General features: G+C 39.4%; 2 protein-coding genes across 2 annotated transcripts in view; one reads left to right on the forward strand and one right to left on the reverse strand.

The window, feature by feature from the left end:
• The window catches only part of LOC144663400 (E3 ubiquitin-protein ligase TRIM45-like), a 173,183-nt gene that overhangs the window by 65,659 nt on the left and 84,758 nt on the right, over positions 1-22,766 (forward strand). The gene's annotated exons all lie outside the window — the stretch shown is intronic.
• LOC144663369 (uncharacterized) overlaps positions 1,008-22,766 on the reverse strand; it is a 34,362-nt gene continuing 12,603 nt past the window's right edge. The window contains exons 2-16 of the mRNA XM_078524285.1: positions 16,140-16,296; positions 15,340-15,627; positions 14,759-15,037; positions 13,879-14,148; positions 12,946-13,242; positions 12,000-12,296; positions 10,654-11,019; positions 9,805-9,896; positions 8,243-8,456; positions 6,702-6,950; positions 6,468-6,504; positions 5,825-6,021; positions 5,127-5,264; positions 2,675-4,449; positions 1,008-1,485 (exon numbers count right to left, since the gene is read on the reverse strand). Of these exons, the coding sequence (XP_078380411.1) occupies positions 1,474-1,485; positions 2,675-4,449; positions 5,127-5,264; positions 5,825-6,021; positions 6,468-6,504; positions 6,702-6,950; positions 8,243-8,456; positions 9,805-9,896; positions 10,654-11,019; positions 12,000-12,296; positions 12,946-13,242; positions 13,879-14,148; positions 14,759-15,037; positions 15,340-15,627; positions 16,140-16,227 (4,599 nt within the window). The 5' untranslated portion in view covers positions 16,228-16,296 and the 3' untranslated portion in view covers positions 1,008-1,473. The remainder of the gene's footprint in view (positions 1,486-2,674; positions 4,450-5,126; positions 5,265-5,824; positions 6,022-6,467; positions 6,505-6,701; positions 6,951-8,242; positions 8,457-9,804; positions 9,897-10,653; positions 11,020-11,999; positions 12,297-12,945; positions 13,243-13,878; positions 14,149-14,758; positions 15,038-15,339; positions 15,628-16,139; positions 16,297-22,766) is intronic.

Consider the following 22,766-nt stretch of genomic DNA (forward strand, 5'->3'; position numbering starts at 1 on the left):
CAAAATTGGGACGCCATCAAAGACCTGGAAGGTCAAAAATGGGACCCATCCAGCGGAACATACCCATATAGCGTATACAAGGTAGTACCTTCCCCCGCTTCCCGAGTTGTTTTAACTGTGCGTGGGGGGGCTTTATGGTTCAATTTACCCTTGCTACAAATATTGGTGTTTTCCTTTGTTTTGGTGTAATAAAACAAAGGAAAATGCCAGAGTGTACCAAGGGTAAAATTGAACCACAACAGCCACATTCCGCCTAGAAATTTCACAACAACACTGTGACGGCTAGGTAGCAATTTTTTTTTTTATTCATTTATTAGTTGTCTTTATTACGTTCTGTTATTTGTACAATATAGCTAATGCTTAAAGCCAAATGCTTGATATAAAATAGTTTAATACAACCTTGTTTGCCAACATTAAGGAAAACAAAGTATTTAAAACTCTTTAAATAAAATAACGTTATTATATTTTCTCTTGCTGCTTTTGAACACGAGTACATTCTTTGAAAAAAGTAAATCTGTTATCTAGCCTAAACGTAAGAACATTTATTTCTCTTGTACAAAAATTTCAAATAAACTTCTTTTTAAAATTCTGCAGAAAATAAAATTAAAAAGAAAATTTTCTAATTATTTCGGATTGCGGATTAACTTCTTTTTAAAGTTTTGCTAGAAAAAATTGCGCTGGTACAAAGCGCATATCCAATTTCATAGTGTAAATATAACAGAAAAGAAATGAAAATATTTCTTTATAAATCTACCATATATTCTTTTTACATCAAATCAGAGAATCGTCTCAGCTTCTCGTACTTCGTGTTAAATATCCACGCAAAGAAATTGTTTTAAAATATCTAACGCACTGTGAATTATCGCGATCAGAAAGATGTGTACTACATTTCCTTGATTAATGTCATTCTCTGAAAAATTATAATACGTCGACGCGTATAATTCTTGGTGAAGTACTGTTCAATCAACGACAATAAACGAAAACTAACGAGTCGATACTCTTATCGATGTGAATATTTTTTCTTTAACATATAACGATATTCCTCAGAATATCGACATTTTCCTGTTGTACATAAAACTGTGCAACAATTTTCCTAATAGCATATAACGCGTAAACACAACGATGTGTAACGCTTTCCTTGTGACGCTTCGTGTTATGACGCGGTATAACGCTTTCTCTTACAAAGCTTCTCCAGACATTAGCAACAGCAGTAGGTGTCTTGTTTGGATTTAAGGTAAGTAAAACAAAACGAACCTTGTAAAGAATTCAACCCTACCTAATTTATTACTTATTATTTATAAACGCTTGGCATTGAAGCTTTGGAATAAAGCTTCTTTATTAAAACAGCTCAATGTATATGAATCTGGATTGGTACACGAAGACAGTTCATAAACAACATCAGCGAGACATGACGGTGTCTGTTTATTCGTCCATTCTTGTCACTGTAAAGTTTGGGTTTGCTCAGTATGTAGGTTACGCCACAGACTGCAAAGAAAAAGAAAAATAACTGTTAATTATCTAAACTGGTCTACAATGGATTGAAAATGAGCGCTAGCTAACTTACAGACTAGGGTTACTTTTCTCGAGTGAAAAAATGGTGTGTTTGAGAAAGCTCGTAGACCTTCGTCTCAACTGAGTTCCGGGTCAAATAAGCTTTTACTTCTTCTCAGCTCCCTGTCAAGTTTGTATGGAGCTTTTGTGAATCATTTCTTAATTATTTTACAATGGTTTTAAAATAAATCAGTGGCGTACGAGACTTTTACGATAAACTAAAAGAAAGTAAGACGGTGAGGTATAATTAAAAATTCAGTATTAAGTTGTCACTCGTTATACCTCTTCTAGTAATAGTCGCTGGACGAGTAACAACGTGCTTTTCTCAGACAGAACGTTGTCATTTCTACCTAGCAACGTCTGTCATTTTGCCTCGCAACGCAATAATAATAATAATTTTAATAAACATATAAATGAGCAAAGGCGTATTACAATATTAAAACTTAAAAATATTAACATATACTCACTAATCAAACGCAATCAATTAACCACGACAACGAGTGCGACAACTGACAACTTTTGTCGCAACAAAACTTCGAGACAATCTTTCAATCTCAGTTTCAAAACTTTGGGAGTACATACTACTTATTAACCGAGAGTGAGGTCATTACAGGGGAATCTCAGACCGAGGCCGTGATGTATTGACCGAGCGACAGCGAGGTCAATACATCAAGGTCGAGGTCTGAGATTCCCCTGTAATGGCCGAACGGACGAGGTTAATAAGTTATTTATTATATGGCCTTTAAGCACTATTCAAAAAAGAGTATAATCAAGGGAAAAAACACTGGAGGTAAAACTCGCTCTCGCTCTCTGTGGCTCTCTTCGTCGCTCATACCAAAGAAGTATCGGTATGCTTATATTTTTCTTTCAGTTATTGAAAAGATAGTAATATTTTGTCGGGATTTTTTGTTGTTTTTGCCCCCTCGCTAGTAGCTTTTACTCACAACTCAAAAAACCGTCGAGCCGAGAAAAATTTTCATAATGCCCGGTCATTACAAGAAAATAATGCCCGCTCAGCAGCCAATCAGAGCGCGCGTACTATTGTAGCCATATAATAAATAACTTTTGATATTCTCATCACCTATCTACTGGATTGTATAGTATAAGAAGACTTTAGACTTACCCCTTCCAAATCCGAGTCATCATGTACAGAACGAGCACATGAGCTGCTCTTGACGGTGCTGGCTGTACTGGTGCTTGATTTGCTGGAGCTCATGCTACAACTTTGATATCCACCTCCTTTCTCGGTATCTTGGCTTTGCGGTATCTTCTTCACGATGGCGTATTTCTTCTTCAGTGGTTCGCGTGGATCAACCACACCCAGTGTCGTCGTCTTTTTCAACGGTTGCACAAGCATGGCTGGGTTCCCTTGCAATGGCGGTCCGCCTGGCCGCGCGACCCTGTGAAGCGGTCTTCTCGGCTGTGAAGGGACTATAGGAACAGGGGCTCGCATACCAGGTATCTGTCTTATAAGCTCTCCAGGGGCCCCTTTATGAACACGCACAGGACCCGTGTCGTTGGGTCCTTTTTCGTTATCACGTCTTAACCTAGCCGCACTGGGACGTCCTCGTGCAGGTGGGGTGTACTCAAGGTCACCCTCGCTGCCAGTCTCCCATCTCTTTCTTAGAGGACGCGGGCCGTACGCAGCTGCGGTTCCTAAGCTAGCCTCGTTATCGTTAGAGAATGAATTGCTTCGTTTCCAGTTTGCGGCGTACGGCGGAGGTATACCAAGCGAGTCCATGAGTCCGTAAGCGTCTGTGTTAAATCCGCCACATTCCGCAGCGACACGAACAGCGTTAGCAAAGTCCGCGTCCGTAAAGAAAGATCCATCGCTGCTAATACCGCTGATTCGGCTCGGGCTCGAAGCCGATGAGTCATCTTCGGAACCGCTCGTGTTCGTCACAGACTCGGCCCATTGCATGATAATGTCGCTCGTGATGCCTTCGAGATCGATCGGAATAGGCTTTGGTTTGGATCGGGATTTCTTAGATTTTTCCGACTTGCCTTCGTTATCATGTTCGCCATCGTTCGATGCAGCACCCGCCTTTCTGTGTGACCGTCTTGGTGAGCTGTGGCTATTGGCCCCAGTCAGCCCACTCTTCCCAGTTATCCCGCTCATTCCTGTCACGCCACTGGTCTCGCTCATACCAGTTTTGCCGGTCATACCGGTCATTCCCCCACTCATTCCAGTCATACCGCTCATTCCAGTCATTCCACTCATAGCACTCATGCCGCTCATCCCAGTCCGTCCCGTCATGCCTGTCATGGCGCTTCGTTCGCTGAACGGTGGGGAGGGGGGTGGGGAACCCAAGCTGCTCGGCGGTGGCTCCGACGGGGGAGGGGGCAGAAGATCTGCCCAGTTGAAAATAGCTAAACGCGGCGGTGGTTTAAGAGCCTTTCTCTTCCTCTGAAGTGAACCACAACTAGTGGACGTCTTACAACTGCGCTCACTCATCGGACTCGAAGGTCTTTCCAAAGCGGGAGATTTGCGTGCTTCGGAAGATTCTGGCTTGGATGCCTCGTCTTTTTCCTCCTCCCCTTTCCTATCGACTTGGTCTTCCGCGTTCTCTGCGCTTCCCAGCGGGAACTTCTGCATCTCCATTTCGGTTTCCTTCAAAACAGCCTCGTACGTGGGCGGTGGCTCCGAGTGGAATGTACTAGTGGTATGCATGTTACCAGCCATCTCAAAAGACTGGATCTTTAGCTTGGGTTTGGTTTTCTCTGTGTCGCTGGAGTCGCTTGGTGTTTGGTTTGGGTCCCTTCTCCGCGACCCTGTGCTGGTCTTGCTTCTGTTGGTGCCATTCTCAGCGTAGTCATAGTAGCGGATTCGTTCTTTGGGTCCGTTCTTTGGAAGAGTGCTTTCAGAAGGACTTCTGGATCCACTGGGTGTACCAAGCCCTGAAACAATACAAACAGTCTCTCAATTCACCTCAAGAACATTTTGATTGTGATACTCGTACTAAGCCAGCGTAAAACGCTCATACACAGAACAGGGGGTTTTGCGGAGTTCACCGCGTAGCGAGCAAAAAAACGCGCGAACCCACATTCTCAAACTCATTAATAATTCATCAGGTTAAAACAAAGAAAATCATAAATAAATTTTTACGATTTTATTTCTCCGTTTACTCCGTAGTTTTTGTTTCTATTGGGAAGATATATCAAATACTCGAGACAGTGTTTCATCGGCTATCCAAACACCTCGAATTTTGTCAAAAATACTCCGCTGCGCGTCGTATTTTCAACTCTATTTTTCGGTGTTTGGATATCCTAATAAAACACTGTCTCTCGTGTTTGATATATTACATCTCGCACGTCTTAGTTTGGTGCAGATGAGTCGACCTCGCGCGAACTAACCACGCGTTTAAAACGCAACATAGTAAACGCGCAGGCGAGTCACAAAACAAAAGTTTGTGTGAAAACTGCAGTGACCTTATTTCTTACTTCAGAAATCTCTATACATTTTCTTGCAAACCAAACATTTAAAACAGGCGTTCAAAGGGGAAGCAGAGGGGAAAGCGAGAAGGCAAAACCCTTTACAGCTAGAACAACTCACTAAATTAAAAATATTTACTTACGATTTGTTGGAGAATCCAAAAACTTGTTGCTTTTATTGACATGCTCGTGATATCGATTGTTGGAGTTTGGTAAGTTGTTGCTCTTCCCTAAATGACCGTTCATTGGACTGTAGTGGGTATCGAGCTGATTGCCACTTCCTAATAAAAATAAAGAAAAGAAAACTATTAACAGTGGCACCAACATAGTGCACGGTTAGTTTTTTTGGCAGAACTATCTCGCTACGTCGTAAAACAAACGAAATTGCATCAAGTTTCGCAGTCAGAATGGTTGAGTAAAGTGTGCTAACCAATCAGAGCACAGATTGTCTTTGCAGCAGCCAATCAGACGCAGGACCAAAACAATCATGATTGGATTCCCGCCACTTTTTCCCGCGCTAAGCACGCGTGTTACAATGATTACCATTGCGTTCTGATTGGTTTAGCACGTTATGTTTTCCCGCCATTTGGTTTTCAACAGTCTACAAAAGCAACATCCAAGTATCATGTAAACTGTCTCTTTGCCAGTAAAACAGGGTCTGCCCTCTTTCAATTCCAAAAACTTTTGTTCCAGCCAACTGCTATTGGAAAACTCGAAATCTGATTTAGTGTTGGCAATCCCTCGTAATAATACCGAGTAAGATTTCCACTTAGTTACTCAGGCACCGCATTGTCTATCAATCCATACACAGCAACTTCAAGGAAACTGTACAAATTCTCACCTGATAAATGGTTCAAAGTGACTTTATTGGCGAAATCAATGCTGTTATTTGAAGATCCTCCTCTCGGCCCTCGACAGCAGTTTGCCATTTGTTTGGCGCAGTCAGAAGCCGAGCTGTCACTGGATCGGTTATTTGTCAATTGAAGAGTTGGGTCTGAATTCCGCTCTTCCATCCACAAGAACTTTGAAGCTCGTGTGCTGAAAGTGTTAACAAAAAACAGTTAACACAAGGATCAGGAGCTATTTTACAAAACAGGTTGTTGTTTTTTTACACTGTAAATTTTAATCGCCTGATAATTTGTTTTCCTTGAATTCTTAGTCTTTCTTCGCAGTTGTCATTTAAGCTTGTCACGCAACGCTCCCTTCTCCGCCAGAAGCGTTGTGTCACGACCAAATAACGGCTGCGAAGGATACTTGTCTATTGAATTCTATGACTAAATGTTTCCATAAATTGTCCTGATCTGTGGCAATCCAGAAAACCACACGGTCATTTGAGACCCAAGAAGGCCAAAACAGCTGTCCGCAGTGTAAACTTTGGTGCATGCTCTTTATCACCACAAACTACTCTATAGTTAATGATTAAAAGCGATCTTTACATGCATTACGAGGGGCTAAGTGAATGGTCTAAGAAAATCAAGACTTACCCTGGACTCTGTGGTGCGTTGTCTCCTGGAACACACACTGTGGAAGAAAAAAAAGTTTTGGAATGAACGTCTCATAAGGTTTTCTGACTGATCATTTATTTACAATGTACGGAGAATTAGGTTCAACGCGACAAGCCTCCTGTAAACTATTGGCATTAGTTTTGTGGGTGTGTGGAAATGCGTGAAGCGTGTGAAAAAAGAGAACATTAGAGTACAACGGAAAAAGCAAGTCACCTCTTGTTGCCAAGGAATTTTTGGCCTTCTTTTTGTGTCGCCTCTGTCTGTAAAGCAACAGTACCACAATCAAGAGTATTATCCAGGCCACTGCACCCATCGTACCAATGAACCAAGGCTGGCGTATGAACAGTTTCATCTTATGCCAGGTGTCTCCTGAGGCTTCCCGAGCTTCCACTACGCTGACCTCCCCATTAGAGCTGCCCACACCTGTTGTGGGGCTTACTCCGCCACCTCCTAAAAGAACACCTGAGGAAAAAGGAATTGAAATTAAAAATTGAAAGTTACTCCTGCAAAGAGAAAACGTTTACAAACGCAAGTAGTTCTTTTTTGAACTTTGAATATCAGGACATTTTCTCAGGACTCTTCAAACCAACACCTGCATTTGTGCATTAATGGACACACCAGCACAAAATCTTCGATTGGTAAACACATCAAACAACAACATAGGATCGAGCAATTGACCATCACGGACAACTTTTCAGTTCTCCAAAATGCCGTAATAAACTTGAGTGCTTAATCTACGAAATGCTGTGCATTAAAGACCTTAAGCCTTCACTCAACGTGCAATAGTCCATTTCCGAGTTACCCTTTACCTCTGTTTCAAACAAGTCTATGGGCGAAACCATTCAAATGAAAATGAGTTTAATTTGCATGAAAAAGTGGACCTGTAGGTGAAACATATTTTCATATGAATGGTTTCGCACAGACTCATTTAGAAACAGAGGCAAAGGGTAATTCGGAAATAGCCTATCAGCCAAGATTTGCGTGAAGTTATTTACAGATAGCCAGCGTAGCTTGGCGTTCTCCCGTTTAAGCGGCGTCTGGCGGCTGGCGTTCCTTCTGCCCCGCCGTCGCTTTGCTCGCGCGTGCGATTTCTCGCTCTCCCCGACTGACTAGAACGCCAAGCTACGCTTCGCGCGTACGATTTCTCGCTCTCCCCGACTGACTAGAACGCCAAGCTACGCTTCGCGCGTGCGATTTCTCGCTCTCCCCGACTGACTAGAACGCCAAGCTACGCTGGCTAATTTACAGATGACTGACATACATGTATAATCACCCACAATGGAATGACACCTAAATACTATTCAAAACTCGACTCTTAACAACTTTGAACACTAACAATTTTTTTAATCTTGAAAATGATGTTTGATACATCGAACGTCGATTAAGGTTATTTTTAATTTTTCTTGCATTAACATTTTTTCAACTCTAAATATCAGGACATTTTCTCGGGTCTCTTGTATTTAGATTTTGCACCAAGGGAGGAGGAGAATGGGCCCTCCATGTAAAACGTGGAGAAGGGCAATAGAGAGGGGGACAGCTGTAGCTGCTTAGTGAACAGGGCACATTGAAGATGGCAAGAACACGACCCAATTTTCCAAGTATACGATAATGATGATGATGATGACGACGATGATGATGATGATGATGATGATGTTGCTGATGATGATAATGATGACACGGATATCACACAAGCGTAATGTGAAAAAGTATGTGGGTTTATGTCTGTCTTGAGCCAAAAATGAAAAGACACTTACCTTCCTCCTCTCCTGTAGTAGCAAATGCCGAGTTGCTCTTAGCTGAATTGCTTCCACTCATAATCTGTACTTGTATTTCATAACTGGTATTTGCCTCGAGTCCATTGAGTGAATACAGCGAACCATGAGCAGTGTATGGCTTAGTGTAAAACACATCAGAGTTTCTCTTCCGCCAGAAAATAACTACACTTGTTATCTCAACTGGATTTGACAGCTGCAAAACAAAAGAAAAGTTGAAGTTTTAGACTCTGCAGCAACTAAGTACCAAGTAAAGCTAACAGAAGCTATGTACATATAATGGGAAAAAGCCCGACCCGAATCAACAGGTTAAACATATCAACTTAAGGCTTTCTTTATATGCGCCCTTTTGGTCGGGTGCACGTACACTTTGTAGTTCCGTTGAAAGTTTAAATTAAAATGTATTCGCATGTTATGTAATGTAATATAATGCTTACATTGACATTCATACGCTACATAAGACCACACTTGTAACAAACAACCATTGCACTGACGATGACAGATGTAACCGTCAAAACATGTTTGTTAAATTAAAAAAAAAGTCTTAGAAATAATCACATCAAAAGACATAGAAATAATCACATCAAAAGCTGCCAAGCGCCTTTACTTATTACGACAGTTAAAACGTGCCGCAGTCAGCTCTAATGATCTAGTTCTATTTTATTGTAGTGTAATAAGATCAGTCCTTGAATATTCATGCCAGTTGTTTCACAGCAGCCTTCCTGGCTATCTGTCAGAAGAATTAGAGCGCATCCAGAGGCGTGCAATGCGTATAATTTTCCCAAATTCAGGATACAGAAAGGCATTAGAAGAGGCCGGTATCCCTACCCTAGCTGGTAGGCGTGATTTGCTTTCTAAGAGTCTATTTAATGACATTGTAACTACAAAAAAACACAAACTAGTCAATCTGCCTGAAAGACCAACCAACAGCCACCAACTTCGGATCAAGAGAGTGTTCGACACGCCTGTTTGTAAGACGGACCGTTTTAAAAATTCTTTTATTATAGACAATAGTTTAAATTACATTGTATAGATCGTTTTTAATAGTTTTTAATATATTTTAATGTAAATAGCTTTTAATATTTTTTAAATCTTGTAATATATATAGTTTTTATACATTTACACGTAATTCAGTCTAAGGACTGCCAAGTGTAAAAGTTTTTTAATAAACGATATTTCTTCTTGTTTCTATAGTTATCAAAAGTAAAGTTGATTTTAAGAAGAATAAGAATTGGTGTGCTTCATCTCTGCTTAAAAAGTACCTTTTTCTATCCCATGGAAAAGCTAGACAAGTTAATTTTTATAATAAATTGTTTTACATTCATATACGTTTCTGTCAGACATTGACAGTAATGCTGAAAAAAAAATTCACTAATCTGTTCACAGACCCGCTATTTTCTTTGACGTTTGTTGAGAATGCACTTAAGCAAACTGTTAAGCCAGCTAAAAAAGAAAAACGTCTGTTCTTATCAGTTGTACATGTATACTACAAATAATAATGAAGGGAACATATTAAAGACACTGAAAACTCCTTATTAACTTACACTCCATGAGATATTAATCTTGTCAGATCCCGAGGGTGTTAAGTCAATGCCAATCTTCAGATTTTCCATTGGGTTCACAGAAGTAGTGGGATCTAGAACAATAGAAAACAGAGTGATTAGCTGTCTGTCAGGGATACTAGAGATGCTTAGATTTTTGAAAGCTTATTATAATGTTAAAACTATTAGCATATTGTCAGGTGAAGGTACAGTGTATTGTCTGATCTCGGAGGTCTCAAGTTGATATTTTTTGAAAAAGTGAGAACTGGAAAAAGCACAACTGTCTTCTTCCTAGGGGGTTTGGGGGCATGCTTCCCCAGAAAACTGAAAACTGGAAGCACCTTAAAAATGTCTTCTTCACTCTGAGTGGCAAAACGGATGTTCAAGAAGACGCAAGTTTTCAACTTGCATCCACTTGGGTTTCCATTTCGCCAAGACTTGCATGCACTTGCGTTGACTTGCAATGACTTGCGTTCATTTTGCTCAAGATCAAGTTTGCATGCAAGTCAACGTAAATTTTTCACCATTCGCCCACCCAACACAAGTCAAAGCAAGTCTTGTTGTTTACTACCAGTACTGAATGGCAGTACATGCAGTAGCATTGAAATGGTCTTTATGACCACTTGCAAGCATGCACTTGCGAGTAAACTTACAAGTCCGTTTGGCGTGCCAATACAAGTTTGTATGCAAGTTCAACTTGCCATTTGGCCAGCACTTAATACTCCAGCCAGGACTCAAATCCACCCCTCTCCATCTAGAGACCAACACTTAAGTTGCCAGCTTTTCATTAAGAGAAATGTACTGCATTTGTTAGTTAGTTTAATAGACAAGATCTCTCTTTATATCACTTACTAATGACAACAACAGCAGGTTTTTTCTTGGTCTTCCTGGACACTTGCTTCAACGCTTGCGTAAGCGTAGTTCCATCTTGAGCCACCGCTCTTACATTGAACACATACACTGTATCAGGTTTCAGGTTAGGCACAGTAAACTTGTTTTCCTTCAGCGAACTAACAGCTGTAAACCACTGCTCGTTGCTGTCACGTTTGCGATACTCCACAACATACATCACATTAGAGGAGTCTGGCAGTTTTAAAGAGCTCCACAATAGCAGCACTGAGTTGTACTTGACGGTAGTTGACATCAGATCCAAGGGAGGCAGCGTGGGTTTAGGGGTTGGTGTTGTAGTAGGAGGTGGAGTTGTAGTAATGATTACCTCTGAAAATTTATAATTGCGGAAAAAAAAATTACTGGCACTGTTTGTCTTTTAAAACGATTACAGCCTTTCCCTTTTCAGGGTTCGTACTCTTTTGAGCTTTTGAAATTCCATGACTATTCATGACCTTTTCCATGACCTAAATTTGACAACTTTTTTTGAAAATTATCAAAAATTATCTTGATATTGGGTGATTTTAACTATTTTCCACGCAAAAATAATCAGCCTAATTTATTTTGTACAGTCAGTACAATTTTCCATAACCTTCCATGACCCACACTGAAAAACGATGACTTTCAAGGCCTGGAAAATGAAATTCAAAAATTACATTCATGACTTTCCGGTTTGTCCATGACCCGTACGAACCCTGCTTTTAATAAACATTCTGTTAACAGTTGTAACCAAGACACTTTCCAATACACCGACAATATTATTTTGGACAGCTTTTTTTAAAAATGCTCTTCAGCAAATTTTAACTTCAATGATCAGAAACCAAATTTTCAGATCCACAAGCACTGTTAGTCATAACCATTGCTCCTTTTGTGTTTAATTTTAAAAAGAGAAATCCTGGGTTTTGTAGTAGCTCTTAATAAGTTACCATTTTTATGTGTTTTCTATGAATATTTCTCTTCTAAAACCCTGGATTTGTGAGAAACCCTTCAAGTTACCATTTTCATGCATTGTCTATGAATATTCCACTTCTGAGAATGCAGACATTAATCAATTTTTTTTTGTTATTCCAACTACCAACTTTCTCCCTAAACAGATTAGGAAAAGTTCCAAATTATTCATTCTACATTCATCTTCAAGGGTTTCATTGAGTTCTGAAGTAGGAAGGCACCAAAAGGTGAGTAACTGGGCAGAAAAAAAAAACAATGAAGCAGATTTCTTTATGTTCAATTGAAAGTAGCCAGGTACTGACTCATGAGTATCCTGGTACTCGAACCCGGGTCCCGCCTTTTGATGAGAACCCTGAACTTACTTTTCACTTGAAGCTCTGCTTCCTGTGAGGCTGTTCCAATATAGCTAGTCGCAACACATCTGTACACTCCTTGGTCGCTGATATTTACATTAGTGATCCTCACTTGGGAAAACAACCCAGACTGCGTTATTAAGACAGATGAAGTATTCTGCATTGGAAGGATATCATCGTTGTAAAACCAGCTGACAGATGGCTCTGGGCTGCCGTCTATTTCACAGGAAATAGTTACATCTGTTCCTTCGTCAACTGATTGATTAGATGGACCAGCAATGATTGATGGAAGGACATCTGTAGGTCCTGAGGATAACAAGGAGAAATGTCTAGTTATTGCAACAAATTTTTTACAGCTTTCCTACAGCACATTACTAATTTGTGAGTACCATGATCCCATATAAGTGAAATTGTTGCAGCCCATTCCCCAATCTAAGAACACCCAATTATATTTTGAACACCTCGCTGTAAGAGACAGGTTTGGGTTTTGCATGCTAAAAGTCCAAAAGAATATTCTCTCTTATATTACATGCACATGCAACCCACAAATTACAGAAACCCCATTTCTGTGGCTCCAACAGTACAATGTACTTAACAAATGTATCTGCATTGACAGGGTGAACTCAACTGTAGGATGTCATACTAGCCCTACAATGATTGCCTCAAGAACTACAATGTTCAGAAGTTTAAGCTAAAGTAAAACACAGAAACAAAGAATCACGTAAAAGGTCAGACACCAGTAGAGTAGCCAAGCTTGCGTAGAAAGTGAGGATCCAGAGTAAAAAGATACATGTAGGTACCCAGAGAAGAAAAGCATGTGAAGTTGTGGTGCAGAAAAAGGTGGGGGCTGGGAACATAGGGCCCATCTCCAGAATCTATCCCTGGATTCCAACATGTAGGTACATGTACAGAAGTGTGTTCAGTAGTTGCAAAATGAGCACAAAAACATCCTTACCAATGACAGTGAGTTTTGCTTTGGCGTGACTATTGCCTATTTGACTTAACGCCAAACACGTGTACACTCCTTCATCTTCCTTTTCTACTTTGGAAATTTGCAATGATTCACCCAATCTGGACACAAAGAATCGTCGATTATTATAATACATGTTTGGTAACATGGTTGACGAGGCTTTCCCTTCTCTTTCCCAGAATACAGTTGGCTGGGGATCACCATCAGCAACGCATCTGAATGTAGCAGAGCTTCCCTCATTGGCAATCAGATCTGTTGGTTCTTGAATGATTCTTGGTTTAGCTGGAAAAAATAACACAACAGTTAATTTTCCTGTTCTCCCCAGTGTTCAGTTATTCTGGTTTACATGCAGTTGACTTTCAAGGAAATGCTGAAGTTGATGCATAAAAAAATGTCACTTGAAGCCTCTTGGAGGGCTGAATGTGTCACAGCTTTGAAAATCTTAATCTGACTGCCACTACACAATAAGCCTGCTGTTTAAGAAATGAATGTGTCAAACGTATGAAGCCATACATTTGCACTTCTTTCAGTTTATCATGTCAGAAGGCCATCCTAAAAAGAACACTGCAAAGGTTGCTACTGTTGCCATTCTACTGACTAAACAAATTGGATGACAAGATCCTTGCTCTTTGGCCATACAATACATGTAATTATTTCATTTCAACAAGACTGAAGGGTAACACACAGTTAAAGAAAAATAGCAAAGCATCAAGATAGAGTCATGTTTGAGAGATGCAGTGGGGTTATAAGCCATTTAGTGAGTTAAACAGGAAATTTTAGAAGATGCTAGTACAAGCATTAAGCCACCAAGGCAACCACAGAAATTATATTGATGAACCTTCATGTAATATATCTTCAAATACAACAACAAGCAACAACAGCAACACAAAACCACAGTTTTTTAAAAAAAACACTTACACTGAACTTCAAGTTTTGCTTCAATGGTGAGGTCTCCTGCTCCTGTGTTTACTCTACAAACATAAGTTCCTTCATCTTGAGACTCCACATCTGTTATTGTTAAAACACCTTTATCCACAAAGTGTCGGTCACTCGGCAGACCTCCATCTTTTCTCTCCCACGCCACTTCATCTTGAGACCCATCTCTATAGTGGCACTGAAATGTTGTGCTATTTCCAACCAAGGCAACTTGTGAAGGTGGTGTAACAGTAAGGGGGGAACCGGGTTTATCTGAACAAAAAATTATTTAAGAAAATTATTCAGGCTCAAGCTTGAAACATTATACAATGTGAAATGTACATTGATCAAAACTACACATAATAATATACATACAGATTTTGTGTCTGTGGAGTACATGTATTGGATTCAAGTTTCTCAAACTCATTAATAATTCATCAAGTCAAAGATACAAAGAAAATCATAACCGCGATGGTGGTTTGGATACCCGGTCTAAATTAGCATAGATTGTTACGATTTTATTTCACAGTTTACTCTGTGGTTTTGTTTCGATTAAGAAGATATATCAAACACTTGAGACAGTATTTCATTGGCTATCCAAACACCTTGAATTTCGTCAAAAATACTCCGCTGCGTGTCGTAATTTCAACTCTCTTCTCAGTGTTTGGATATCCCAATGAAACACTGCCTCTTGTGTTTGATATATTACTTCCAAATTCAATGCAGCACAGCCACTTATTTAGGTGTACATAACAGATATACCATACACAAGTCAACAAAGTGGCACAGACATTGTGGTGAACTTTAATGAAGAAAAGAGATAATAAATTATGTCATTGAGAGCAATCTGTTTTAGATTTATCATTTAATTTTTTTACCATACCTTTTACAGTAAGCAATGCCTCCTGACTGTTTCGAGTTCCAAGAGGACTGTTTGCTCTACAGACGTATGACCCCTGATCTGCCTTTGTAACTGGTGAAATTGTCAAGTTTCCTTTTGCTGCAATTAATGTTCTACTGGTGTTTGACACAGGGTTTCCATCTTGTAACCATGTGACGGTGGGCACAGGATAACCACGGGGAGGTGAACACTTTAGTACCACAGACTCACCAGGAAACACACTTGTGTTCTCAGGTACTGATCGGAATGTGTTCTTTAATGCTGTTTGAGGAAAAATGTACATGGTTTAATAATGTCATTATGCTTACAAGCTTTCATAACCTCACATCAAACAGTTACATGTAACAGTGAATTAACTAATACATACTCCACCCTGGATGGGATGTTAGTCTATCACACGGTTTAAAATACAGTCATGTATATCATAATGTCACATTTTTAATTTTAGTTGCTCTTTTCTCACAATAGCCACAAACAAACAAGCTATCAAACAACCCTTTCTTGTTGCATCAATGATCTATTGGTCAGAGAAATTTATATTAATGAATTGAGGAACCACTCACTTCCAACCAAAAATGTTGCATTATTGCTGAACACTGTGCCAAAGCGATTTCTAGCCTTGCACTCATAAACACCATTGTCAGTTTTGCGCTTGCTAGACACAGTCCGTATGAAGTAAAGGCTACCATCAGGTAGTATTGACCTGCGCCTATCTGTCGGTACTTCTACTCCATCCTGATACCAGGTGATTTTAGGCTTTGGTGATCCTGATGCCTTGCACTTGAGCTCCGCAGGTGAGTTTTTTTGGACAACAGCATCAGAAGGATGTTGTTTGATGACTGGTGGACTTCCTAGATGGGTAAAAACAGAAAAACACATAACTCCATTTTCAAATTTCAGTAAAGGGCCAGGGTTCAAGCTAGAAAGGCAAGAGTATAAAATAACAAAAAAGAAGACTTTCTACCAAAAAGAAAAACAATTCTATTACTTTTGACAGAATTTTCAACACTACATGTAACTGGATTGATGTTGATTTGTGACGACTCTCAATTAGTAAGAAGAATGAACATGATTACCATGTTACCAATGAGGATTGTTTTATAAAGCTTTCTTTACAAAAGGCCATTTATTTATTATTTAAATACTATATAGTTTAGTTACATTTATTTGCAATGAAGACCTGCTGCAAGCATGAAGCAAATACTGGAGTAAGCTTCAAAGAACACAAACATGCCTAAAAACTCTCACCTTTTGTTCAGCTTTACACAAACTTTGAGTTCTCTCAAATACACTCTTGATAGAAACATGAATGTGCACTTCCCATGTTTCATAAAATTTATAATTATATTGAGTATTTTTTTACCTTGACAAGTTGTATGCTTGATCGATGTACAGCATAATATGAACACAAAGATAGATGACAGTGGTATTCGCTGGTACTTCATCTTCATGATCGCTGATAGAATTATGCTCTTCAATCAACAGAAAACAAATGATAGACGCATCCTTTACAATGACACCTGAAAAAGAAAAGCATATTACAGTCATATAGAAACAATCATTACATGTACATTTAAATTGTAACGTAACATGTACAGTGTAGGATAATTTCAACAATATTGAACAGTTACTGTGAATTGTCAATATACTACGTGTAATAATATTATTCAGTCCAATTTGCTACTTTATTGAACACATTACAGTTGAATTGTGCATGGCCAATCAATGTTTCTTACATGAATACAAAGACTTTACCAAAAGGAAATAGTCACTTAATTTACAGGGTACCACATTTATATTATGTTATCAGTTAAGCTACAGGTAACCTGGACTCACAAGAGACCTTTAATGGTTCTCGACAAAGTGCTTTTTACACCTGTATTCTTCTTCTTTTTAAAATTCAATATGACATGTACAACCACAATATAAAGAACATACTGTTCTTGGTTTTAAAGCATTATTATATCCATGTACCAAATCTTGAGCCAAACTTGTTAGTTCTTATAATTTCTCTTGAAAGCAAATCCAAGGCTTAAACTTCACATGTAATATATTGAAGGTGGATTTACTAAACTATTTTTTTCCGGTAATATTATATCTTAAACAATATCCATTATTTTAATTTGAAGCTAAATGGAGGCTACTGTAATTATTATCATTCAAATATTTCACACAAAGCCTCTTAGTCTATCACTAAGCTGTTAAACATAAAAATAATAATTCATTGGCATTCAATGATCTGTGTGGGACAAAAACTTAACAAGTGAAGGTTAAACACAAATTTTGAAAACTGGGGGATATTGCCCAGTTTTGGCTGCACTAGGTGAGTTACTTAGACCAATGACAATGGATTATAATCCCAGATACAGACAATTCTCGCCTTGTGGATACCTTGCTTTTACAGACACCCTGTTATTACAGACAGTAGTTGAAGTCCCGGCGAATAAGAATTACTGAAAATAACTCTCGCTACTACAGACTTTGCTCTATAACTGACACCAAATGATGGTCCCAAAGGTGTCCATTGTAGAGGGAGTTGACTGTATATCAATGAAACCCTGTTCTTACAAGATTGCTAATAGCTAAACTAAAGGTCCGCATATGTGAGACAACTTGTACCTGCAACACGTAGCAAAGGCAAGTCCTGTTGCATGAACAGCCATTTACATCAAAAATTTTGTCGCCGTGACAAATAGAACATGCATGTAGCTCTGTTCTCAGTTATTGAGCAATGTGACTGCTGGCTAATACTGCGTTAAATGACTTATGTACTGATCATATTATTGCCAGTGTACTTTTCCATAAGAGATTATCTTAACAGTAGGAATTCTGTCTTCCAACTTTCGGGTGCGTTTACATGAGAGCCGTCGTCCCGGGATGAATTTCGCCCCAGGATGAAAAAAATTTTCATTTACATGAGAATGTTCATCCCAAGATGCCGGGGCGTAAGTCGTCCCATCCGAGTTGAATTCATCTCGCCCATGCTTACATTACATTTTATCCTGTAAAGACTGTTTACATGGCGTTTTTTGTCATGTTTCATCCCGGGAACACACATGTACAATAGGAGTTATGGCGCAAACCGTGACAACTCGCTCGGCTCGCCCAGGCTCGCCTCGCTCCTTGTCACAATTTGCGTCCATAACTCCTATTGTACATGTGTGTGCGGATCGCAAGCCGCTTTTTTATCCCTCTTGCGCCACAAGTAACAAAAAAAAGGCCTTTGACTGCTTTAACTTCCCGAAGCAGTTTCACTTGACCCCACTGTGTACCAGTCGTTGTTTGGTTGCATTATTACCTTATAAATACAAACTTTTAATTGACAAAAAGACTTGAGTTTGAAACTTTTTTATTTTTTGAAAAAAAATCTAATTATGGCACGCAAAAAATCGAGAGCGGCATTGGCGCGCCAGAATTATTTTTCAATTGAACAACTGCTCTTATTGAGTAAACGAAGATGGGAAGAGGGAGAACTGGAGAAATTAACTTGAATGTAAAGAAAAACTTGAAAAGATCTCGTGGAAAAGCGTTTACAACCTACAAAAAAACTAAAGAAAATGAAAAACAAATAACAATCTTTTTAACAGACGAGCTGATTGAAAAATTAAAAAAACTTGACAGCAGTTATGTCGCAAACGTTTTAACAAGCTGAACAAGACTTGCACGCTCCTGTGAGTGCATAAATTATTGCAGCAACACAGAAAGTCACAACAATGACTTTGATTGCGTGGGTGTATTGCTGTCAAGAAACGGAAAACCCCCTTGACGTAATCTAATTTTTTTTTCATCTTGAATATTTTTAGCCGGACAGAGTGAAAAATGACATCACTTATGTATTTTTAGATGGCAATGCGAGAAATAGAAATTACATCAGAGGAGTTTTTATAGGGCAGAGCTCAATTATAGAAATGCCGTCATAGGTGCATTTTTAGAATATAAACCGATAAATAGAAATGGCGTCAGGGGTGTATTTTTAAGCAAACACCATAACCAAATTTTGGAACCTAAAAGCCAAAAAATAATATTTTATAAGATAGATCAGATTCAATTGAACTGTTTCAACAACCAGAGAAGTGAAAAAAAAAAATCCTGCGTAAAAATTATTTTTGCTTATACAGCACATACCAAATCGCACAATAGAAAGGACATTCCAAATCGCATCTGACATTCCTGTTCGCAGTGATTTTTTTTTTCACGAAAAAAAAATAAAATTTTAAAACGCTGAAAATCAATGGCGAATCGGCATGTTTGGTATGTGTGTGTGACGTACCGGAAGTCCAGAATATTCTGAAGCGACATGATTGTAAACAAGCCGATGTGTTAATCAAGCTTTAAACGGCTAAAGCAAAAAATTCGAGAATCAACTTGCAAAAGATCAGAAATTGAAAGAAAAGACTCCTGATTGAAACAGTAGTAGAGAGGGAATTTGACAAACACCAAGTTACAGAGTAACCGCTTTTCCACAGCTGGTGTTTGTTATTGGCGATGAGTCATGATATTACAACGTCTAAAAATATCATTCGTGTAATCTCCCGACACCCACGCACAAAAATTTGCATGCCGCTGTGGGTCACGCAATTTCACGCTGTTCGCTACAGCTTTATTTTATTTTTTTGAACAGTCAGATTAAATCCAGCGTTCATTTTCTCAAATCTGATTTCGACTCGGCTGAAAGACGTCTTTTTAATTTCTCCAGTTCTTGTTTTTTTATCTCATTTCTCAATTTCTCAATGTCCGGCTGTGGAGATGGCTTTTTTTGGCTTAAATTTTTTGAAAGGTGCCTGCGAACAGTCTCTTTGAGAGCCATGTAACGAGAATATTCATCCAAAATAATTTGGAACTCTTTGTCATCAACTTTATTGTCAATGAGAGCGGCAGAAACAAGTCTATTGACTGTTTCACGTTTGGCAACAGCAAGCGAAGTAATTTCATTATTTTTCAAAATTTTTGGTTCAAGTTTTTTACTTGCTCCAGTGAAAGCGGCAGACAAAACGCCTGTAATGGCAGCACATGCAGCGAGAGGAACGCTTACCGGCAAACCAACGACCGTTACCGCGGTGCCAAGACTGGAAGCAGAGAGAACACTGGACAAACCACCCATTGAAATTGCGGAATAATGGAAAACAGACTTCACCTTTTTATACTTTTTCAAAACAGCTCGGTATTTAGCAACTTCTTTGTCAAAATCCGAACAAATTTGATTGATTTTTGTTAACCTAAAGTTTTCTGGTTGATTTGGCAAAGCTGGATACAGTGTTTGTTTTACGCTGTTTTCTTCGCTTACACCATAAGCAGGGGCACTCGGAAGAACATTAGCAGATGACATGGTCTCGTATACAATAAAAAATATTAATTTAATTCTAATTCAAAATGCAGCGGAGCTCCAACAAAGTCAAACTTACTGCCAGTTTTGTCTTTGACGGTCAATGTGACACTGTTCACACTCTGAACAGCGTCGATTCGACGTGAAATATTGATAAAATTTTGAGGGTAATGAACCAAATCATAAGGTTTCCCGGTTATTGGTACACAAGCGAGAATGTCACTTGGCTTTCCATTATACAAGTTATTTTCTTTGGAAAGTAAATCGCAGTGAATGTAATAAAAGTCTGGTATAGTAAAATCTTCAATTCTTGCGTTAGAAGCATCAACAATTGTGTTCTTAAAAAGTTTAGAAAGATTTTTATCAAAAGAAAAGCTTTCAATACTTTTTGTTTTTGTTATTGAAAAGCCTCTTTTTAAATCATCCCTTTTTACTGTTAGCTTTTGTTGATCTTTGAACTTATTAGTCAGGTAAGTTGTAATTTCATCAAAATTGTAGTTGCCTGGGAAAAAAACAGCAACATTGTTGCTCACATTGTTTTGTTTAATGCTTATGGAGCCAATTTCTTCCAGATTACGCCAGCTGTTTTGTAACGAGCATGACAGCAGGCTGATAAACCTTGGTTTTTCAATTGGCTGGTCAAAGTAAACAGCTTCCCCGTTGGAACTCGCGTCGATTGTGAGCACAACCATCTTTATAATTATCTTTTGAAAAATAAATCTTTAATATAAAATGGCGCCGCCTATTCCGAGAGCTGATGACATTTCTCAATCAATTTTTCTTGATTCCAAAGAAAGAGATTTTATGAAGTGGATGAAAACCCCAGAAGCAACTACAATTTCTGAAGCGGCAAAAGACAATGCGTGGAAACCTTTTCTTGCAAAATATCCAAACGCTGACCGAACAAAATTTGTTGCACAGGTTGAGTTCGCGTACAACCACACAGCAACGGCAGACATTTATTACAAGGCAGAGCAAGGCAATTTGATAAATGTTTTTGGCTCAGACAGCAAATATTGGAGCCCAGTTATGAAAAAAGCACTGGGGGTAAATCAAATTTCAGGCGGTTTTCCACAACAGCTGTCACCAAGCGGCGCAAAAGGCTCATCTTTGCCAATTCCCGCGGTTGGATTTCACGAAGCCGCACCGGCGAGTTTGAAAAAAATATTTAACAGCAAAATCAACATCTACGTCACACCAGAGCAATATTTCACAACTAAATTAAGAGAGATTTTTCAAAAAACAAAACTGAAGCATACATCAGGAAAAGAGTCAAAAAGGTGGCTTGCTAGCCAAAATATGGGCTACTGGCCTCAACAACTAAACTTTGCGGTCTGGTGCGCGACAACAGGTTGTGGGATAAGTCGTGAAATTTTTGATGAAGAACACTCAGCTCTCAGTTTGCCACCTGTTGTGCGTAATTTTTACCTTTTTCACGTTTATTTCACAATCAGGCGAATATTGTTTCAGATGGGGGGAATTCAGAGCGTAAGCGCCTTGCCTGGCGACCCAACGTTTAGCCAGTTCGACAACAAGTACGACGTGGCTTCGTACAAAAGAATATGCGCTGAGTTCGGTGTCGACCCGTCAAGCGATTTTCGTTTCACAAGAGGCGCAAACCACGGACTTGGTGACGTTTATATCTGGATCTCAAATATTGGTCCGAAAAATTCTGGAGCAAAATACCCCGATTACGATAAATTTTCGGATGAAGGTGGAACTGCAAGCAAAGGTAACTTAATTCAATATATCGAGCCGGACGACGCTGCATATGCACAGGCAGACTGGTTTTGTCCTAACGCCGCGGAAGGGTTGACCCAAGCAGGTTTGTCGAGAGTAAACCAGTCGATAGAGGCTTTTGTTTATTGTATTCTTGGTTCGCAGGTCAACGTTCGAAGTAGCATACTTGGCACAGGCGGCCGTGCAAAGGAAGCGCAAAGCGAGTTCCTTGTACTGGTGGAGGACGCTATAAGGCAACCTGATCTGGCAAAGTCAGTTCAAAGATACCAACTCGCCATTGATGAGGCCAAGGTTCGGCTTAACCTTGCCGTCTGCCCAGGTGCCTGGCTTATGCCAGCCAGGATGGTAATAAATACAGAAAGCGTTGTTGGTTACAACAACCAGCTTAAGCAGGCGGTAGGAGGAATGAAACTAGGGGTTAATCTTGATGTTAATACCTCTACAAAAAAAGTGGGAGCAACAAGTATGAGCGGTGGGCCATCAAAAGTCAATAGACCAACAAGTCATCAGTCAAACCCGATACACAAAGCTGCAAAAAAAGAGCCGGCGCCACATACGCCTTCAGCGGGTACTCTGTCAAAAACAGACGAAACGCAGAAGCCAGACACTGAAAATACAGCGCACGAAAGAAACAAGGCCTACCTTATTGCTGGTGCCGTTATTTTTGCGTTTGCAGTCAGCCGCTTCGTTTTGTAACTCGCTCGATAAGAAAGATAGCAACACCGACAATCAAAAGCCAAGCATTCTTGCCGAGAAAGCTAATTACCTGGCCAGCCGCGCGAAACACGAAACTGACAATCGCGCCAAGGAGTCCCGGAAGAATACCTGCAATTTTTTTGCCAAGTGTCTGAAGACCGTTTCCAACACCATTTGCTACATCTTTTAAACCGTTTGAAAGATAGTGAACAATAACACCAATAGTGGTCC

This window comes from Oculina patagonica, chromosome 8, assembly GCF_052425735.1.
Source record: "Oculina patagonica isolate OP01 chromosome 8, crgOcupat, whole genome shotgun sequence".
NCBI lineage: Eukaryota > Metazoa > Cnidaria > Anthozoa > Scleractinia > Oculinidae > Oculina > Oculina patagonica.